The sequence below is a fragment of the Rhinatrema bivittatum genome, chromosome 19 (assembly GCF_901001135.1).
Source record: "Rhinatrema bivittatum chromosome 19, aRhiBiv1.1, whole genome shotgun sequence".
Lineage (NCBI taxonomy): Eukaryota > Metazoa > Chordata > Amphibia > Gymnophiona > Rhinatrematidae > Rhinatrema > Rhinatrema bivittatum.
Window position 1 is genome coordinate 22,917,335 of NC_042633.1, and position 19,175 is coordinate 22,936,509.

At 51.3% G+C, this 19,175-nt stretch overlaps 1 protein-coding gene across 1 annotated transcript; it reads left to right on the forward strand.

The window, feature by feature from the left end:
* Positions 1-371: 371 nt before the first annotated feature.
* Positions 372-17,737, forward strand: DNAAF3 (dynein axonemal assembly factor 3). The gene is made up of 13 exons (XM_029584830.1): positions 372-464; positions 764-808; positions 2,240-2,323; positions 5,980-6,125; positions 6,814-6,907; positions 7,201-7,358; positions 8,754-8,930; positions 10,812-10,934; positions 11,178-11,300; positions 11,775-11,994; positions 13,058-13,172; positions 13,267-13,341; positions 13,685-17,737. Exons 3-13 carry the CDS (start codon positions 2,242-2,244, stop codon positions 13,830-13,832), a joined length of 1,461 nt encoding a protein of 486 aa, XP_029440690.1. The 5' UTR covers positions 372-464; positions 764-808; positions 2,240-2,241; the 3' UTR covers positions 13,833-17,737.
* The last annotated feature ends 1,438 nt before the right edge of the window (positions 17,738-19,175 follow it).

Sequence of the window (19,175 nt, forward strand, 5' to 3'; positions counted from 1 at the left end):
GGCCCGGGAGTTAAAACCTGACTGCACTATCCAACCTTGTTAATCTATGCGGCTTACAGTGCAAGGACCCAATGGGAGGGGAATCAGAACTACAAGTCTCTGCATGCAATGTGGTGAACCCCCCCAGCAGGGAGAGCGGACTTGAGAAGCGCAGTTTGAGCTCCCCCAGCCCTTGGCTCGTCAGAGCCAGGCTGGCGCGGGTGGCATCTTTTCTGTTTCTCCACGCCATGGCGGCCTCCCCCGTCTCCCAGTTGCAGGCCCGGTTACCATGGCGACGGCGGCGCTTGCAGCCCGACCCCGCCCCCGCCTTCAACCAACCTTGCAACGGTCGGGGGGCCTAGTCGGCTGGGCCCATTGGCTGCCTGGGGTAACACGAGCCGCTCGCGCTGGCTTCCAATTGGTCGGCCTACGGCCGGGGGCGGGCGCAGTGCAACCGCTGCGTTGGTGTGCGCTCTTGTCTCCAGGTGCTTTAATACATTTCTTTTGTAATTTAATCCTTTTATTTGGGTTGAAATTTTTTTTTATTTTTTTTTTTGTGCGTTGTATGTGTCATGAGAAGCTCGTAGGCTTTTTAAATGATGTATTTAATGCTAGTTTTCTCTTCTTTTAATAAAGAATTGCATTTAGATAAGGTTTACATTATGTAGTTAAAACCTTTCTATGCTGCACATAGTCATTGTTTTAACCTGGATAGCTGCTAGTTTGTTTGTTCATTTGTGTAGGCTGTTGGTTTAATTTGAATTAAGGCTTTTTAATGTTTTAGGAGTTGACGGTTGGAAAGCTGCTGCCCGTGAACTCGGATCCTGAGGTTTGTTTCCTAGTATGGGTTTCAGGTGATCCTACATTAGCCCTTTAACAGTGCTTTTTTTGTTTTGTTTTTTTTTTGCGTGTGTTTCATTGGAACGGGAACAAGATCCATTTGTGTCCCTGCAAAGGAGGGGGACAGGGCCCGGCATTCACCAGGATGCGTGCCCGTTACACTTCTGCTTATTGGTAGGCTGGAGGCTTTTTGCCCCTTTCTTTGGGGTCCAGGTCCATCAGGGCGCTTTCCCTCCAGCGGCTGTGAGTGCTACTGACAGGGCGTGCTCCAGCGCTGCCTAAAATTCTCCACGTGCTGGGGGGAGGGAAATATCAAATAAAAGGGTGGTCCCTGAATATTGTAAACCGCTCCCCTTAACACAGGGGCCAAGGCAATAAATTTTGCAGAAAACAGGCGCTGACTTTTCACGCATGGCATGCAAATGAGGGGGTCACGCTAATATCTGAGTGCGGAGTGAATGAGAAATAGCCTCATTCACATGCATTTGCATGTGATGAGCGCTAACTCATTCACTCTGTGTTGACACGCGTTAAATAGGCGCTAATCCCCCTATTGCATTAGGGGGTGGATTAGCGTCTAACCCGCGTCCGACAGCGGGTTAAACAGTGTGCTCATGTGAGTGCACTGTATTGCATCGGCCCCACAGACGGAGCGCACTGATAAACCTGCCATTGGACGCGCGTTTTCCCTTACCCCTTATTCAGTAAGGGGCCGAAAACGTGCGCCCAACCCGCCGAACTTAATAGCGCCCTCAACATGCAAATGCATGTTGAGGGCGCTATTAGGTATTCCTGCACGATTCAGAAAACAAAATGTGCAGCCAAGCTGCACATTTTGCTTTCAGAAATTAGCGCCTACCCAAAGGTAGACTTTACTGTATCGGCCCGAGAGAGTTTTTCCTGTGCGTTGAGGGGGAGAGAGGGGAATGGTGGGGGCTATGGGATTGCGATCGTAGAAATTGTTGAGGGGGGGGGGGAAATGGGCAAGGCTCCCAAAACTGTAGGGAACCGATGAGTTTTCTACCTGATCGCCTGCCACCCCCTCTCCCTGCACAGGAAAATGTCCACCCCAGGTTCTAGGAACAGTTTATGGTTGTTGGTCAGTGCCTGGCATCCTTAGTGATGTTTTAGCTTTCAGACATTCTGTTAAAACTTCACCCTTTGGACAGGATAAAACCACAGCACAAAAACAAAACGGGAAAAAAAGCCCCAACAATAAGGCATCAGTCTGACACCTTAATGGCTTATTTTTCCCGTTTTGATTTTTTTGTGCTGTGGTTTTATAATTCTATTGTTTAATAATGCTTGTTTTTTATTACATTTTTCTAATCTGCTGTACTCTGCTTTAGAGCATTCCTTTTGAATGAGCAAGTTACAAAATTAAATAGATAAATATTGTGTGTGTACTTGTTGTCTTCAGCCATGACGGCCACGGGAACCGGAGAAGGCTTTGGATTGGTGACCTGGTGGGGTTTCTCTCCGGTACTTGACCTCCAGATGAAGTGTAAGTCCTTGGCTGTCTCTGCAGCGGTGACAAACGCAAGCCCGGGATGTTTTCTCCTTCCTAGAACAGGAAGTTGTTCCTTGAAGCGGGGTGGGGGGGGGGGGGGGCTCTACTTGCCTCCTAGTGATCCCCCGGGAAGTGGCAGAGGACCCTTTCTGTTCAGGAACAATGGAGTCAGGGCAAGTGAAGTGGAGGGGGTCACCCCTTAGGATGAGGAGGAGTAATTTCAAGTCTTTCGGTGACTCGTTAAAGTAAAACGGTAATGAGTTTTGCTCACCCCAGAGCATATCCAGATCAGACCGGACTCCTGGGTGTTGTACCCCTGTCAGCAGATGGAGACAGATAAAGTTTTACTGACACTGCTATATAACCAAGGGTGCCACCTGCAGACCCTAAGTATTTTTCTGTCTCCAGCAGATGGTAGATGTTGCAAGGCCTGCAGTCTGAGAAAAAGAAAAAGGAAGATTTGTTCTTGAAGGTGCCTTCTGAGGTCCTGGTGGGGCTATCCTCCCTGGTTGAGGCAGAAAAGCAGGGGTTGGGGACCCTTTTTAGCTCTGTCCGGGAATCGGTGGGATGGAGATCTGGTAGTCCAGATCCCTCAGCTCACAGGAGATGCCTGGTGACCTACTGTAGTTCTGCCTACAAACCTTGGAAGGAGCAGGAAAGTATCCTTGTCTGAGTTGGTTAAAGTTGTGTTTTGACAAAAAAAAAAGAGGCTCCTTATTTTTCTTGGCATTGCATAGTGCTCGGGCTGGGGCTGGGGCTCGTGTCCAGGAGGTTTTTTGCGGCAAGGAAACAAGTTCCATAGGTGGCCCTCAACTCTCCGGTCGTGTGCAGAGGTGCAAGGCGCTAAGCATGCAGTCGGAGCCATGCCATGCAGCGCTTCCTGTCGGGCCTGCGGGAAGTCAAGTTTGTGCTTTAACCGTCAGAATCACTGCTGGACCCTCCCTTCGTGCTAGAGCAGTGTCAGCGGCGTGTCGGACCAGACCTTCACCTGTGGCTCTCTCCGGCAGCACAACAGCAGTGGCCATCTTGGAGTCGGCCATGCGGCTCCCAGTGGCCTCCAGAGAGTCTGAGATTTCCCCACCGCATGTGTTCCCGGTGGGGTCTAGCATGAAGATGGATCAAGAGGAGTTTTTCAGGGGGAGATTTCCCCTCGGGGCTGACTCCATGTATGGGGACATTTATTTATTTATTTATTTATTTATTTATTTTGTATACCGACATTCGATCGAGATATCACATCGGTTTCCAGATAACTAAAGGAATAGGGTGGTAACAGCCCTATTTTACATTATAACATGGTATTAAATAGATATAAGAATATTTTACATTACATGACATGGCCCAGGACCGAGACTCTGAGGACTCCCAGGCCTTCTTGTTTGTTCTTTTGATGCATAAGGCTTTTTTTGGCCCAGAAGGCATCAGGGGGTCCTGGTAGGTTGTGCTTTCGACCCTTAGGAGGGACCCAAGTTCCGACACAAGCTGGGCCCCGTGAAGTGTAAGTGGACTAACGGGGTGTGGCATGTGTTGGGCCTGTCCTTCAGGGTCTGCTGATCCGCAGGGGGATACCGATAGTTCAGAAGATTTGCAGGCGTCTCCAGGGGAAGCTCCTCTGGCTGAAGGAGATGATCCTAAGGTGGTACGTCTTTTTCGCAGAGAGGAGCTCTGGCCACTAATTCTATGGGTTCTGCAGGAACTGGAGTTCAAGGTGACGCAGGAAGAGTCTGACTTGGAGGGAGCAGATCCGGTGCTGGATGGCTGCGTGGACCAGCAAAGGCGGTTCCCTTCCATAAGTCAGTAAAGAAGCTGTTAATTCGGGAGTAGGATACTCCGGAATCTGGCCTGAGAGTTGGCAGAGCTATGTCTGAGATCTATCCTTTACCGGAGGAGACCTTGCACTTTCACCAAGGTGGTGGTGGTGGCGGCGGCGGAGACTTTAAGAAGGGAAGGGGTGCTGGTGCATCTGTACCTAGATGACTGGCTCATTCGGGCAGAGTCGGAAATCGTCTGTTGGCAGTTGGTGCAAAAGGTGCTGAAGCACCTATAGTCGTTAGGCTGGGTGGCCGGAGTAATTGGATAAAGGTCAATCCTGAGGAACTGCAGGTGGCGTTGGGGATTATGAAGCAGTGTCAGTAAAATGTTCTCTGTCTCCATCTGCTGGCAGGGATGAATAACCCCAGGAGTCTGGACTGATCCGTGGTACTACAGGAACGAAAATTATCAGGTAAGAACCCATTTTCCTCTTTCCAGGCGTGTTTGGGGCTCTTGAGGGCTAAGCAGGCATCTTTGCTGTAAGTGATAGATGTTACTCTAGAGGTTTGCTCTGATGGCCTTTTTGGGGTCAGTAATAGGGATGTGACTCGGGCTTCGGACGATTGAAAATATCGTCGATATTTTCAAAATCGTCAGAAATCGGGGGCTCCCCCGAAACGATAGGAAAACCCCACGATATTGATCGTGGGGGTTCTCTTCTCGTTTTGGGAGAGGGCGGGAAAAATGGCACACAAAAATAATCCCTAAACCCACCCAGACCCTTTAAAACTACCGTATTTTCCGGCGTATAAGACGAGTTTTTAACCCCTGAAAATCTTCTCAAAAGTCGGGGGTCATCTTATATGCCGGGTGTCGTCTTTATAGGGCATATATTTGCCGGCGTATAGGACGCACTTTTTTCCCCTGAAAATAGGTGAAAAATAAGGAGTGCGTCCTATGCGCCGGTAATCCAAATTTACAGCGTCTGGTGGATTCCCTGCGCTCTCGCTCCCCGATTGGCCGATGCGCTCTTGCTCCCCGAGTCACTCACCCTCAGCTTCGGACGCCGTAGAAATTGATTCTCCGCACCCTCGCTCCTCGAGTCACTCCCCCCGGATGCTGTAAAATGTTCATTCTCCGCTCCCCGATTGGCCGGTGCTGGGCAAAAGGGGCTTGCTTCGGCACTGGATGGCCCGTGCCATTTTTAAAGATGGCGCCTGCCATCCAGTGCTCCCTCCATGTGACAGGGGCCGGCCAATGGCACGGATACCCTGTCACATGGTAAGGGCAAAGGCCATCGGCGCCATTTTTATTAGTGGCAGCCGACGGCCCGAGAGCGGGAGATCGCTCCCGGGACCCCCACTGGACCACCAGGTACCTGTAAAATATTTTTGGGAGGGTGGGGGAAGCAAAGGGATTAGTTTTAAAGGGTCGAAATGGGTTTTTTTTTTTATCGGCTCGGGCGCAGCCAATAAACAAAACCGCGATTGGGCCCGATGAAAAAAACCCCACATGTGAATCCGAACCGATTCCGGTTCCGATTCACATCTCTAGTCAGTAAGACTTTTTTTTTTTTTGTTTTGTTTTAAATTTAGATCTTGTGGATTATATTTGGAGCCTTATTCATAAGGGAGTTTATTTTCTAATCTCTGCCTATGGAAAAAAAATATATTTATTAATAAGGCTGCAGGGGTAGAGGGCCATTTGGCATGCAATAAATGCCCACATTTTGGTAAAAATTAACTTCTTACAGCTGTTTCTTTTTTTTTTGGGGGGGGGGGGGGGGGGGGGGGGGGGGGGGGGGTGTCAGCCGAACTGTTGCGCCTCTCGTTCAGAAGTTTGAATGAGCTGGAGCTGACGTCTCCTTCTCTTCCTCCCCTATCCCCCCAACCCGGCAGGTCTGAGCTCCTCCATGGAGAGCCTGCGCCAGTCAGAAGAGGACGCCGCCCCCGAGCTGAACCTGCTGCTGGTGGGCTGCGGTGACGGCCGCCATCTCCTGAAGACCATCTGCCAGGCCCACCGCTGGCCGCAGAGGAGGCTAAATGTGAGTTACCGCCGGCTGCGAGGAGCCCATGCCGAAAAGGCTGAGGGCGGGATGCCTTGCCCTTGGTCTTTGAAGTGGTGCAGCTACAAAACAGAGAAGAGAACACCAATAACTAGAAAGAGCAGTTTGCGCCTGCTTCCTAAGCTTTTGATGGTGCACCTGGCCGGTGAGACTTGCAGCTGCTGCCTTTCAGTGCTTGAGAGAGAGAGATTTTTTTTTACCAGGTACTGAGAGAAATAGGTTCTGGATGCTGGCAGCCCTGCTGTGTCAGAACTAGTCTCCCCTAACTGTGAGGGAGGAGGACTGTCGGGATCCCCCTGCCCTCTTTTACAGTGGAAAAACCAGAGCTTGTATGTACACACGTGGAAAGGAATCCTGGAAAGACAGAACAGAGAGGGACCTCGAGGTGATAGAAAGATGGAACTGTAAAGGGAACTCAGGAGCCATCTAGAACTGGACAAGGGTGGGGGGGCTGGGAGGGACTTCAGGAGGCATCTCGTCCATCCCCTGTATTCAGGCAGGCTTCCCTGTACCTAAACCCTCCCAGACAGAAGGGGACCAGAGACTCCATCCTCTCCCTGAATGCACCTCAGGGCTGGAAGGTTCTCCCTAACGTCCAACCTCCGTCTCCTCTGCTGCACGCTTAAGGTTTTTCTTTCTTTTTTTTTTTTCCCCCACCCCCATCTAGTTCTACGTCATGGAGAATAACTTGGAGGTCTTGGGAAGGCAGCTGCTCTTCCTCGCCCTCGCTCTAGAACGTCCGGAACAAATGGGTTTACAAGGTAAAAAAAAAAAAACCCGCTAGGGATCTCTGTGATGGTTCATGATATCGTGGACAGGCCACGCCAGGGTCCCGGTTCTCTCAGATCCCAGGCCTGCCCCGGTTCTCCTGCCATCCGAAGGCAAGAGGCAGAGGTGGCGTTCGAAAGCATCTTTCCGCCAGGCTATAACGCAGATTGGCACGCGCAGCCTCTTTTGGGGGGTGCATGGGCTGGCCTGCGCAGTTCTGGCACTTGGGCCAGGGGAAGTGTTTTTCCCTTGGGTGCTGTGAGTGCTCTGCTCTCCGCCTCCGTAGAAAAAAGTGAGCTGTTCCTGGAGCTGCTGGGGAATAGCCTGATCCGCAGTCAGACGGCGGCGTACCTGCAGGAGAAGGCAGACCTCTTCATCCGCTACGTCACGGACCTGGAGTTTCAGCAGCGCAGCCTGCCGCTGCTAGATCTGTCCGCGCTGAAGGTGAGCAGGGTAACCAGGGCCGTGGTCGCTCGCTCCATAGGAATGTGGTGTTCCCCCCTTTTATCCAGTTACTGAGACATGAATAATCCCCACACCCACCAGCTTTTTCTGAGTCCAGGTCTTTGACGGTCCTCGGCCCTGTTTTACTGCTGGAAGTTGCTTTGAAGCCTTCCCTGGCCTCTGAAATGGAAATTGTGTAGGTGTGGGAAAGAGAGGGGGGGAGGGTGTACTTTAGCAATCCAGCTATGAGCTGCCTCTTGAAATGGACTAGAACGCGCTGCCCGGCCTGCAGGGGACAGGGTCTTCCATTATGGGAAATTACGAGCTGAGCTGAATCCTTAGGGATCCGTGGGATGCCCTCTTCTGTCTGGCCGTCCTGTCTAGTCTTTTTCTCTTTAGTTTAATAATTCCCTCACTTAATAGATTTCACAGAGCAGCAATCTAGTTCCTGCTGGTGAGTTTCTCGGCCCTTGGCAGCACTCCTCTGGGCCCACAGCAAGATAATGACATCAAAAGCCGTGAAATTGGAGAGTGAACGAGGCACCTGTTTCCCCCCACCCGATCTGGAAAAATGACCCCTTGACGCTGCCAGTCTCTGACTGTTTCAGCATTAGGACCAGGCCTGGCAAGCAACGGTTGGCTTTCTGCCTTGTTGCTGGGTTTCCTTCCCAGCCCTGGCCCCTGGCCTCCGTTGAAGGGACAGAGAGGACGGTGGTTCTCATGGCACCGCACAGGCAAAAAAAACAAGAGGAACTGACGGAGTCTACGTCTGCAGGACACACACACACACGAAGGCAAAATTCTGAAAAAACAATCCTGCTCAGGACCCGCTTTGACCCCTCCCCCGACATGCCCTGTCAATGTGGTTGGGATAGGACACACAAACTATTGGAGCAGGAGGATGGACGGGACACGCTGTGGTCTCATAAGCCTTTGAAATCTTGTATTTGACTCCCCTGGAACCATCCGTGCGCGTGGTGCCGCGGAAAGTGTTTGATGTGGTCGGTAGAGTTGTTGGCCTCTGTCTTAGCACAGGGGGGGGGGGGGGGTTGTGTGACCTGCACAACATCACAGAGAAGGGAGGGGGGCCAATGGGTGGCAGCGGTAGGACTGGAACCTTGGTCTCTGGGAGTTCAGAAGTCTCTGTGCCCAGACCTGGGGGTGGGATTGGAACCCGGGTCTGCAGGCTTTACCTCCTCTGCTCTGGGCTGTCAGGTCCAGGTGCTTGGAGGAGGCCTTGGTGACTTGGAGATAAACCATAAGAGTGTTAATGTTCCTAAATCTTGGTAATACAATATCTCACCGCCCAAACCATGATGCTCTTAGCGCTCTTCTACCCCTTTTTTATTTCATGTTTTTTTTTTCTTTTTCCCATGTCTGCCTTCTTGTCTGGAGTTTAAAGAACGGGACCAGCTAGAGGCCGTCTTCAAATTCTGGCGCAACGCGGATCCCCTTGTCTTCCCGATAGAGCGGCTGTGGGATTTGCGCTGCAGGCAGTACCTGGGCGGCCGCTATGACTCCAGGAGGGGGGCCTTCGACTGGGACCTGTCCATGAAGCTTCACGACAGGGGGGTGAGTCGCCTTCCCCTTCCTTCCTGCAGCATGGCGGCGAGGGTCACAGCACACCCTACGGAGGTTTTGCCTCATTGCATGCACGGAAGCTGTAGTTCCCCGTACGCACCCGGATCAGTCCAGACTCCTGGGTTTTGCCTCCCTGCCAGCAGATGGAGCCAGAGAAAGTTTTGCAGACGCCGCCTCTTGACCCGGTGCGCCACCCGCAGCTCCTCAGTATTAATCTTTGTGTATGGAACAGAGGATTGTCCCTCGACAAGCGTCCATGGTACAGATTCTGGCCTTTTTACAGAAAAGACTAACGAAAGGGTTGTTTTTTAGCTCCCTGAGAGTGCAAGTGTCAGCCTTGGGCCGTTTTGAGGGGCAAGGTTCATGGAGCAGCTCTGGCTGCGCCTCCGGATGTGGTACGTTTCCTTTGTGGGCCGAAACAGGTGCGTCCTCCTGTTTGTACGTTGTGTCCTTCTTGGAGCCTTAACTTGTTACTCCGCGGTTTGTGTGAAGGGCCGTTTGAGCCTCTTAAGAGGGCCACCATAAAGGATTTGACTTTGCAGGTGGTTTTCTTGGTTGCGATCTGTTCAGCCAGAAGGGTGTCCGCACTGAGTGCTGTCCTGCAGAGGACCCGTTTTACCGATTTCGGAGTTTGTCTGAGGACGGTTTCGGCGAGCCATTTGAGTCGGTCAGTGGAGCTTCCGGCCTTTCCGAATCTGGAGGCTGATACGTCTCGTGCGAAAGAATTGAGACGCCTGGATGTCAGAAGGGCCTTGTTGTGATATCTGGAGGTCACTAATGGTTTCCGCCTGTCGGATCACCGTTTTGGGCTTTGGAGTGGTGCAAAAAAGGGCCAAAGGGCGTCGAAGGCCACGAGAGCGCGTTGGCTGAAGGAAGCTATTGGTTCTGTGTATATCTGTCGCGGTCATCCAATCCTGGAAGGATTGAGGGCTCATTTGTCCTGTTAGCAGGCGGCTTCTTGGGCAGAGTACCAACTGGTTTTGCCACAGGAGATTTGCCTGGTGGCTACTTGGAAATCTTGGTATACCTTTGCCAGACATTACCGGTTGGACGTTCAGGCCCCAGATGTCAGCAATTTTGGCAAAAGTGTTCTTTGAGCGGGACTTCCCTGTTTAGGGAAGATCTGGACATACCCAGATCAGTCCAGGAGTCTGGACTGATCTGGGTATGTCCAGGGGAAGGAAAATTGGTTCTTGCCTTCCAATTTTCATTCCTGTGGTCCCACAGATCAATCTGGATGCCGGCCCGGTGGGAGGTAGGAGTTTGTGGGCGAGTCTGCTTGATCTGTATACTGTAATGTTTTTCTGAAGAATGGCACAGGTTTCTCATTTAGTTCATTAAGAAGGATTCTAAAATGGATGATAGTCCTTAATTATGAATTTCCTTGTCTTCTGCTCATTCCGGGAGATACAGTAGGGTTCATTGGTTACATTTTTTTGGTTGAGTCTTTTTCTGCTTGGGTAACTGATTAATACCGAGGAGCTGCGGGTGGCGCACCGGGTTAAGAGGCGGTGTCCGTGAAACTTTCTCTGTCTCCATCTGCTGGCAGGGAGGCAAAACCCGGGCGTCTGGACTGATCTGTGGTAGTACAGGAGCGAAAATGAGCAGGGAAGAGCCCATTTTCCCTTCTTTCTCTCTTAGGACTACAAATCCATGCATGCAGGGTAACAGAGCCAGCTCGTTCGGGGTGAACTAGCAACACTAGGAGGCGAAGTCAATCCTTAAGCCATTTGCTTGTGAATGCCAGCTCTGGCTTGATCTGCGGCTGCCTCTCCCTGCCTGTCCTGTCCTCCACTGAGCATGCTTTAGTTCTGTCTCGGCAGCGTGCAGAGCCTGTGACAGTAAGCTCTCGTTTCCTCTTGTCTTCCCTAGGCGGGGGCAGTCTGTCACCGTGAGTACTATCGCTGGCGGGAGAGCGGTGTGGCCTTTGAGATCCGCGAGGGGATCTACGACCAACCCAACAAGTCACTGGCCTCAGGGCGGCTGTTGAGGCATGTGAGTATCGCCTGCCTCACCTCACCTGGGAGAACGAGAGGAGGGGCTTTGTGGAATTAAAATAGAAATAAGCAAACGGAACGGAAAGGGAAGGATTTCTGGTGAGAGGTAGCTGACGGCATGTTATGGAGGGGAGGTCTGTAGTTAGCAGATGGCGGCTGACTGGAGCTGGGTTTTTTTGGCATGGTGTCATCCGGAATCCGTTCCGCATCTAACACGTACCCGTGCGTCTGTGTGTCCCAGAAAGGCGAGGAGGTGCCCGTCCGTGGTTACTGGGGCGACATCGTCACGGGGCCCTATATAGCCTTCGGCATCGAGACGGAGGAGGCCAACTTGCTGAAAACAGCCAACGGCCAGCGCATCAAGGTAAGAGCCCAAGCCACTGGGCTGGACATTGGAACGGGGCTGTATCGTGCTTGCATCTCCTCTCCGACTCCCAGCTCCGCTGCTGTAAATGGTGTGAACTCTTCAAGCTGGGGGTGGTTTGCGCACCAGACGTGGGACGGTGGGAGCAGGCGGGGTAAGATCACTTTTTATCATTAAAACATGGAATCGGACCACAGCGCCATCTTGCCCAGCATCACTGGCCCATTTCCAGAGACTTGGCGAGTACATGTAAGTCTCACTGGGAATGAGCAGGGCTGCCCATTCCCCTGCAGTAGCTCTCCCCGTTCCTGCCGTGATAGTTCTGACTGATCCATCCCCCCCATAAACTCGTCTGGCTCCCTTCTCTAGCCCGGCTTTTGGGAGAGTCTGCCCGGGGCAGGGAACGCTGCAGGGCAGGGGATGCGTTCCTCACTTGGCACACCCGGTGGCACAGCGTTTCGGTGTCTCTTCCAGACAGCCCAGGATATTTCGCACTATAACGTCACTGCCCTCTTCCACGAGCTGATAGGCCAGAAGCGCTACACAGCCGCACGGGTGCCGGCCGAGGCCACGCGGTGCCAGATCACTGAAGAGGAAGATGAGGGGGAAGGAGCCGCGTTGCAGGAGCCTGAGGAAGAGCAGAAGGTTTCAGAAGCAGCTAGCTGTGTGGACGGTCCTAAGGAGGGAGGGCCAGGTGAGTTCTGCTCCCTCTTTCTCCCATCACTGTTTGCATTAAAGTTTCCCATAATTCTCTGAATATATACAATCGTTTTAGCAACAGTGTGCAAAAAAGCAAAATGTGAGGTTTCCATGAGAAATTCTTTGACCTGTATATAACCTATTCACTGGGGGAAATCACTTTCTCTCCCTGTGCCTCAGCTCTAATCCCCGGCTCTGTCACTGACTCTCTGTGTCTGACCCTGGGGGGAGTCACTTTATCTCCCTGTGCCTCAGCTCTAATCCCTGGCTCTGTCACTGACTCTCTGTGTCTGACCCTGGGGGGAGTCACTTTATCCCCTGTGCCTCAGCTCTAATCCCCGGCTCTGTCACTGACTCTCTTTGTCTGACCCTGGGGGGAGTCACTTTATCCCCTGTGCCTCAGCTCTAATCCCCGGCTCTGTCACTGACTCTCTGTGTCTGACCCTAGGGGGAGTCACTTTATCCCCTGTGCCTCAGCTCTAATCCCCAGCTCTGTCACTGACTCTCTGTGTCTGACCCTGGGGGGAGTCACTTTATCCCCTGTGCCTCAGCTCTAATCCCCGGCTCTGTCACTGACTCTCTGTGTGTGACCCTGGGGGAGGAGTCACTTTATCTCCCTGTGCCTCAGCTCTAATCCCCGGCTCTGTCACTGACTCTCTGTGTGTGACCCTGGGGGAGGAGTCACTTTATCTCCCTGTGCCTCAGCTCTAATCCCCGGCTCTGTCACTGACTCTCTGTGTGTGACCCTGGGGGGGAGTCACTTTATCTCCCTGTACCTCATTTCCAATCACTAATATGCTGTAGTTCCTTCTTTTCTTTCTCCTCTGGAGGCTCTCACGCGTTCTGGCTGCTTTTTATTTGTGTGAGGAATTAAATGAAGATTGTCCTTATATCAAAGTAATAAATAAATAAATAAAGTATTGTGGTGCCATTCATAACATTTAATATGCATTTATCTGACCTCTTCCATTTGGCCTGAGACTATGTTAGGACCCTGGCATCCATACCGCTCTCCCCTTCTCGCTGCTCTGAAGCTGCCAATGCTTGTGTTTCCCCAGACTTCATCTGCCTGAAGAATGTAAGGATTCATCTCCTGCCGCTCAGCGGCATAGCGGAGCTCCAACGCAAGACCAAGTACAGAGGCTTATTCAACCTTGTCTACTTCTCCTGCAGGTAAGCCCTGCAGCTGCCTCGGGAGAGCTGACTGGGGGCAGGGGCAGCCATTTCCGACCCCCCCCTGATCTTCTCCTTCTGCCTCTCTTCGCAGTATGGTCCATCAGTTGAAGCCAGAGCTGAGGATGCTTTCTGCCCCGAGGGCCACGCTGATTGTAGAGCTGGTCAGGTAAGTCCCAGTGTGCTGACTGTGCCGTTAGCCAGTAATCTGATTAACACACAGCCTAAACCATAGGAGGGAAATCCACAGGGAATACACAGCGGGAGCTGGGACAGTGCAGGACAGGACTCCCTGTAATCTTAGAGAGAGAGAGAGGGAAATCTGTGCTGGTCACAAACGGACCCCAGTCCTTGTAACATCCTTACAGAGAGAGAGGTGAGAATTGGGATCCCTGTACCGTAACTTGCTTTCATTTTATGGGATGGTTACTTTGCTTTCTTCGGCTGTCATTGGTAATGATTGCACCTCTGGATTATAGAAGTGAGCAGGTGACCTGTATGTTTGTCTCCAGGTTCATGGTTGATCTGAAGAAGGACCAGATAAGCAGCTTCGCTGCCCGAGTAAATGAGATGGCGCAGGAGGCCGGCTTCTTGCCCTTCAGGCCGCCCGGTGACCTGGATGAGTCGTTTGGGATCTATGAGCTCAGGGAGGAGCAGTGAGCGAAGAGCCAGAGGGTCAACGGTCAACCCTCCCAACAGTAGCATCCCAACATTTTGAGCCTCAGGTCCTCCCATCCTCCCGATTCCAACCCGTCCACACTTGAGTTTGCATCACAGCTTGAAGGGGCAGGGGGGAAGAGCCCACCACATGAGCAAAGAGCACACAGTAACCTAGTGAATAACGGCAGAGAAAGACCAGCTCCTTGTTGTCCCTAGGCCAGTCCAGACGAGTGGGTTTTTCTCCCCTACAGCAGATGGAGACAGAAGAAAAGCTTTGCTGTCCTGTAGGTACATATGACCGTGTGCCACCTGCAGTCGCTCAGTATTCTCTTTCTCCGGCAGATGGTACAGGTGCAAATCCACGACCACAGTAACCTAGTGAAGGACTGCAGAGAGAAACCCATTTGGTCCATCCACTTTCCCAGGCTTGATTCCTTGGCTCTGGTTCTCTTCTACTTACAAATTTCCAGATGTACCCCAACCATAGCTACCCCCATCGCTCCACCCTGTTTCTGCACCAGCCCTCCATGTCTGAACCAAGCGTGTCCCAAATCTGTCAACATCCTGGCCTCCACCACCACCCTCTTCCTCGGTTGTCCTCGGTATTTCTCTCTCCAGCAGATGGCAGAGGTGCAGAACCAGTTCAGAAAAGAAAAGAAAAAAGGCTTAGAAGAGGATTAGCTCCCTGAGGTGCCAGGTGCCTTCGTGGACCATCCCTCTGGTAGAGCTGGGTAAGCAGGGGGTTGGTTCTCCCTGGTGGTCTTGACACAAAGCATCCAGGGGGCTGAAAGCCAAGGGTCCTGGTTCCCTCAGCCGTTTCTCTGGTCCCCTCACTGGCGCCTCCCTGTACGTACCCAGATCAGTCCAGACTCCTGGGTTTTGCCTCCCTTCCAGCAGATGGAGACATAGACATTTTCACAACCACCGGCTTATAACTTGGAGTGCCACCTGCAGTCCCTCAGTATTTCTCTGTCTCCAGCTGCTGGAGGAGGTGCAAAACCTGCAGTTCTGAACTTCCTTTTAAAAAAAAACAAAACAAAAAGGAATGATTTTTTCAAAGAGGATTTCCCTCTTAGGAGGTTGGCCGGTCCTGGTGGGACCATCCCTCCTGGTAGTAGGGATGGACGAACTGGGGTTGGTGACCCAAATTTGCTCCAATTGCCACATTGGACGTTGAAAGCTGGTGGTTCAGTTTTGAACTCACCTTCCGGAGTTCGGGGAAGAAAAAATCTTTGCCAGACTTCAGATAAGGCTGTCTCTGTTTTTTTTTCTTATTGTGTGTGTCCTGCTGGTTTTTTATTGTAAAGTTTGTTTAAAAATAAATAAATAAATAAATTTGTGATTGGGGTTTCGGACAGCGTTTGATTTAGCCTTGTCACTGCCTTCTCCCCGGCGCCAGTGGTGTAGAGAGCAGCTCGGGGGATTTGTTTCTTGTCTTTGGGCTCCCAGTGTCATCTCACGCACTTTTATGAGGAGTGGGCCAAAATAATGTTGGACCGGTGGGTCCTAAATGTGATAGGAAAAGGGCATGCTTTAGAGTTTGCTCAGCCACTCAGGAGTCTTTTTATGAGATCCCCCTTTGGTTCGGCAAGGAAGAAGTTAGTCGTGCGGCAAACTCTCAAACGTCTGCGTATGTTAGGGGCCATAGTTCCTGTTCCTCCATACGAGCAAGGGAAGGGACGTTATTCCATCTATTTTGTGGTCCCCAAAAAGGAGGGCACTTTTGTTCAATTCTGGACTTAAAGAAGGTGAATCTAGCTCTCAAAGTGCCACATTTTCAAATGGAAACTTTGCAGTCCATCATTGTGGCTGTTCGGACAGGGGAATTCCTGGCGTTCTTGGATCTGATGGAGACCTACCTGCACATCGGAATCTGTCCAGACCATCAAAAATTTCTCAGGTTCATGATCCTGGGAGAGCATTTTAAATTTTGTGCTCTCCTGTTCGGTTTAGTGACAGCTCCACAGACCTTCACCAAGGTGATGGTAGTAGTGGCGGCTCCCCTCAGGAGGGGGTGGGGGGGGTGGTTCTGGTGCAACCGTTTCTGGACGACTGGCTGATTCGAGCGAAGTTGACCTAAGTGGTGGAGGCGGTGGTGCGCCGCCTGCATTCCTTAGGTTGGGTAGTGAACCTATCCAAGAGCCATCTTTTCCCCTCACAAATTTTGAATTTTCTGGGGGAACGTTTAGATACCCGCATGGGGAAGGTTTTTCTCCCAGAGGAACGCATGCTCAAGTTGCAGTCTCAGATCCGGAGTCTTTTGCAGTCCCGGGTCTCCAGAGTCTGGGATTACTTGCAGGTACTTGGCTCCATGGCATCTACCTTGGAACTCATGCCCTGGGCATTTGCTCATATGAGAGTGCTTCAGCAGGTGTTGCTATCCCTCTGTAATCCAGTATCAGAGCTGTTTCATCTTCCACTACCACTTACTGACTCAGCAAGGTCCAGTCTGTCTTGGTGGCTTTCACACAGTCATCTGGGCTGTGGAGTGGATTTGGAGATTCCATGGTGGTGACAGATGCCAGTCTCTCCGGCTGGGGAGCAGTGTACCAGTCCCAGTCAGTCCAAGGGCAATGGTCATCAGAGGAAGTGTTGTGGTCCATCAATCGTCTCAAGACGCGATGCGTTTGGCCCTTCAGGGGTGTTTACCTCTTTTGAGCGGTCATTCGGTCAGGATCCTGTCCGACAATGCAACAACGGTAGCCTATATCAACCACCAAGGGGGGACCAGGAGTCGAGCAGTGGCTTGGGAAGCGGAAATGTTAATGTCTTGGGCAGAGCAGCATCTAGCTCAGATAGCAACTTCTCACATTTACGGGCTCCGACAATGTGCAAGCCGATTTTCTCAGCCGTCAGCGGTTAGATCCCGCAGAATGGGAGCTATCGGATGGAGCAATGTGTCTCATTGCCCACAGAGGGGGGGGTTCCTCATGGATCTAATGGCAACTCTGCAGAATGCCAAAGCTCCTCACTTCTTCAGTCACAGGAGAGAGTGAGGAGCAGAAGGGGTTGATGCCTTGGTTCTTCCTTGGCCAAGCGACATTCTCGCTTGTGTTTCCGCCGTGGCCTCTGGTGGGCACGATACTCAGAAGGATAGAGGTCCACCCAGGAAGAGTAATTATGGTGGCTCCAGAGTGGTCTTGATGACCTTGGTTTGCGGATCTGGTCAATCTAGCAGTGGATGTTGAGGCTGGGACAGCTTCCAAACCTGCTTCATCAAGGGCCCATATTTTTCGATCAGGCGGATCGCTTTTGTTTAGCAGCTTGGCTTTTGAGCGGCAGCTTTTGAGGAAAAAGGGCTATCTGGAGGATGTTATCACCACTTTGTTGCAAGTCCTTCACCTCTTTGGCTTATGCTAGGGTGTGGAGGGTTTTCAAGTCTTAAGAACATAAGAACATGCCATACTGGGTCAGACCCAAGGGTCCATCAAGCCCAGCAATCTTTTTCCAACAGTGGCCAATCCAGGCCATAAGAACCTGGCAAGTACCCAAAAACTAAGTCTTGGTGCACTCATAAAGAAATTGACCCTCAGCGAGCCTCATTGTCCCAGCTTCTGGCTTTCTTGCAGAATGGGCTGGTTAAAGGGCTTATCGTTCTCCGCCCTGGCTGGTTTTTGGGGCAAGGTCCATGGTAGGCCAGATGTGGTGCATTTTCTTAGGGGGGGCAAAGCATTTGCGCTCTCCCACTCAGGCTGTTGATCCATCTTGGAGCCTTAATTCGGTCCTTAGGGGCGTGTGTGTGGCTCTGTTTGAGCTCCTTAGAAAAGCTACCATTAAGGATTTCACTTTGAAGGTTGTTTTCTTGGTAGCTATTTGTTTGGCCAGAAGGGTTTTGGAGATTCAGGCCTTATCCTGCAGGGAGCCTTTTTTGCGGATCTCGGACTCGGGTGGGGGGGGGGGGGTTATTGAGGGCGATTCCGTCTTTTCTCCCTAAGGTTGTGTCGGCGTTCCACTTGAGTCAGTCTGTGGAGCTTCCAGCTTTTCAGAATCTAGAGTTAGGTTCGGCTCATACTTCAGAGCTAAGACGTTTGGATGTCAGGTGTGCCTTGTTGCAGTACTTGGAAGTGACCAACAGTTTTTGGGTGTCGGATCACCTCTTTATACTGTGGAGTGGTGCAAAAATGGGTCAGAAAGCTTCAAAGGCTACAATTGTTCATTGGTTCATTGGAGGCTATTGGTTCTGCTTACATTTGTCGTGGTCATCCGGTCCTGGAGGGGTTGAGAGCTCATTCGATGCGATCCCAGGCAGCCTCCTGGGCAGAGTGTCAGCTAGTGTCTCCACAGGAGATTTGCCGTGCAGCAACTTGGAAGTCTTTGCATACCTTTGCCAGACACTATAGATTGGATGTCCAAGCTCTGGAAGTTGCTGGTTTCGGAGAGCACGTCCTTCGAGCGGGACTCTCACAGTCCCACCCATATTAGGGAAGCTTTGGTACATCCCAGGAATCTGGACTGATCTGGGTACATACAGGGAAAAGAAAATTTTGGTTCTTACCTGCTAATTTTCGTTCCTGTAGTACCACAGATCAGTCCAGAGTCCCGCCCAGGTTTGGAGAGTCCGCATGTTCTGTCTGTCTAGTTTCTTTGTTATCTGAAGAATGGCACAGGTTTTTTGTTTGGCGTTAAAGTTTATATCATTGTTGACAGTTTGTATTTCTTCTTTCCACTGCTCGTTCGGGGGATATTGTATTCTTAGTTTGATTGGAACTGTTTTTAGCTCGCTATTAGCTTGGGTACATAGTAATACTGAGGGGTTGCAGGTTCTACACCAGGTTATAAGCTGGTGGGGACGAGATTACTCTTTGCCAAATTCACCACCCAGCCTAAAGACTGTAATCGTTGCAGCACTCTCTGCACTGACTGCCAACCAGAGATCTTCTGACTTTGCTTAGATGAGCCACCTCGAAAGGACACCACCACTACCTTGGTGAACGTACACGGAGCCATTGCCAACCTGAACGGAAGGGTTCGAAACTGAAAATGCTCCCCTAGGACCATGAATCTCAGGAACCACTGGTGCTCCTCCTCGATGGTTATATGCAGATCAAGCCTCTGTCAGATCTAGAGATGCCAAATACTTGTCTTTGCACACAGCTGCGATAACAGACCTCAAAGTCTCCAAGTGAAAACACACAAACTTGAGGGTTGCGTTTACCTTTTTCAGGTCCAGAATTGGTTGAAATGACCCCTCTTTCTTTGGTACCATGAAATAGATGGAGTACCTCCCTGTTCGCTGCTCCTCTCGCAGAACTGGCATTGTAGTTCCCAGTTGCTTCAAGTGGTCCACTGTTCTTCGTACAGCTACCCACTTGGAGATAGGAGCGTCTTGAATGGGACGAGCAA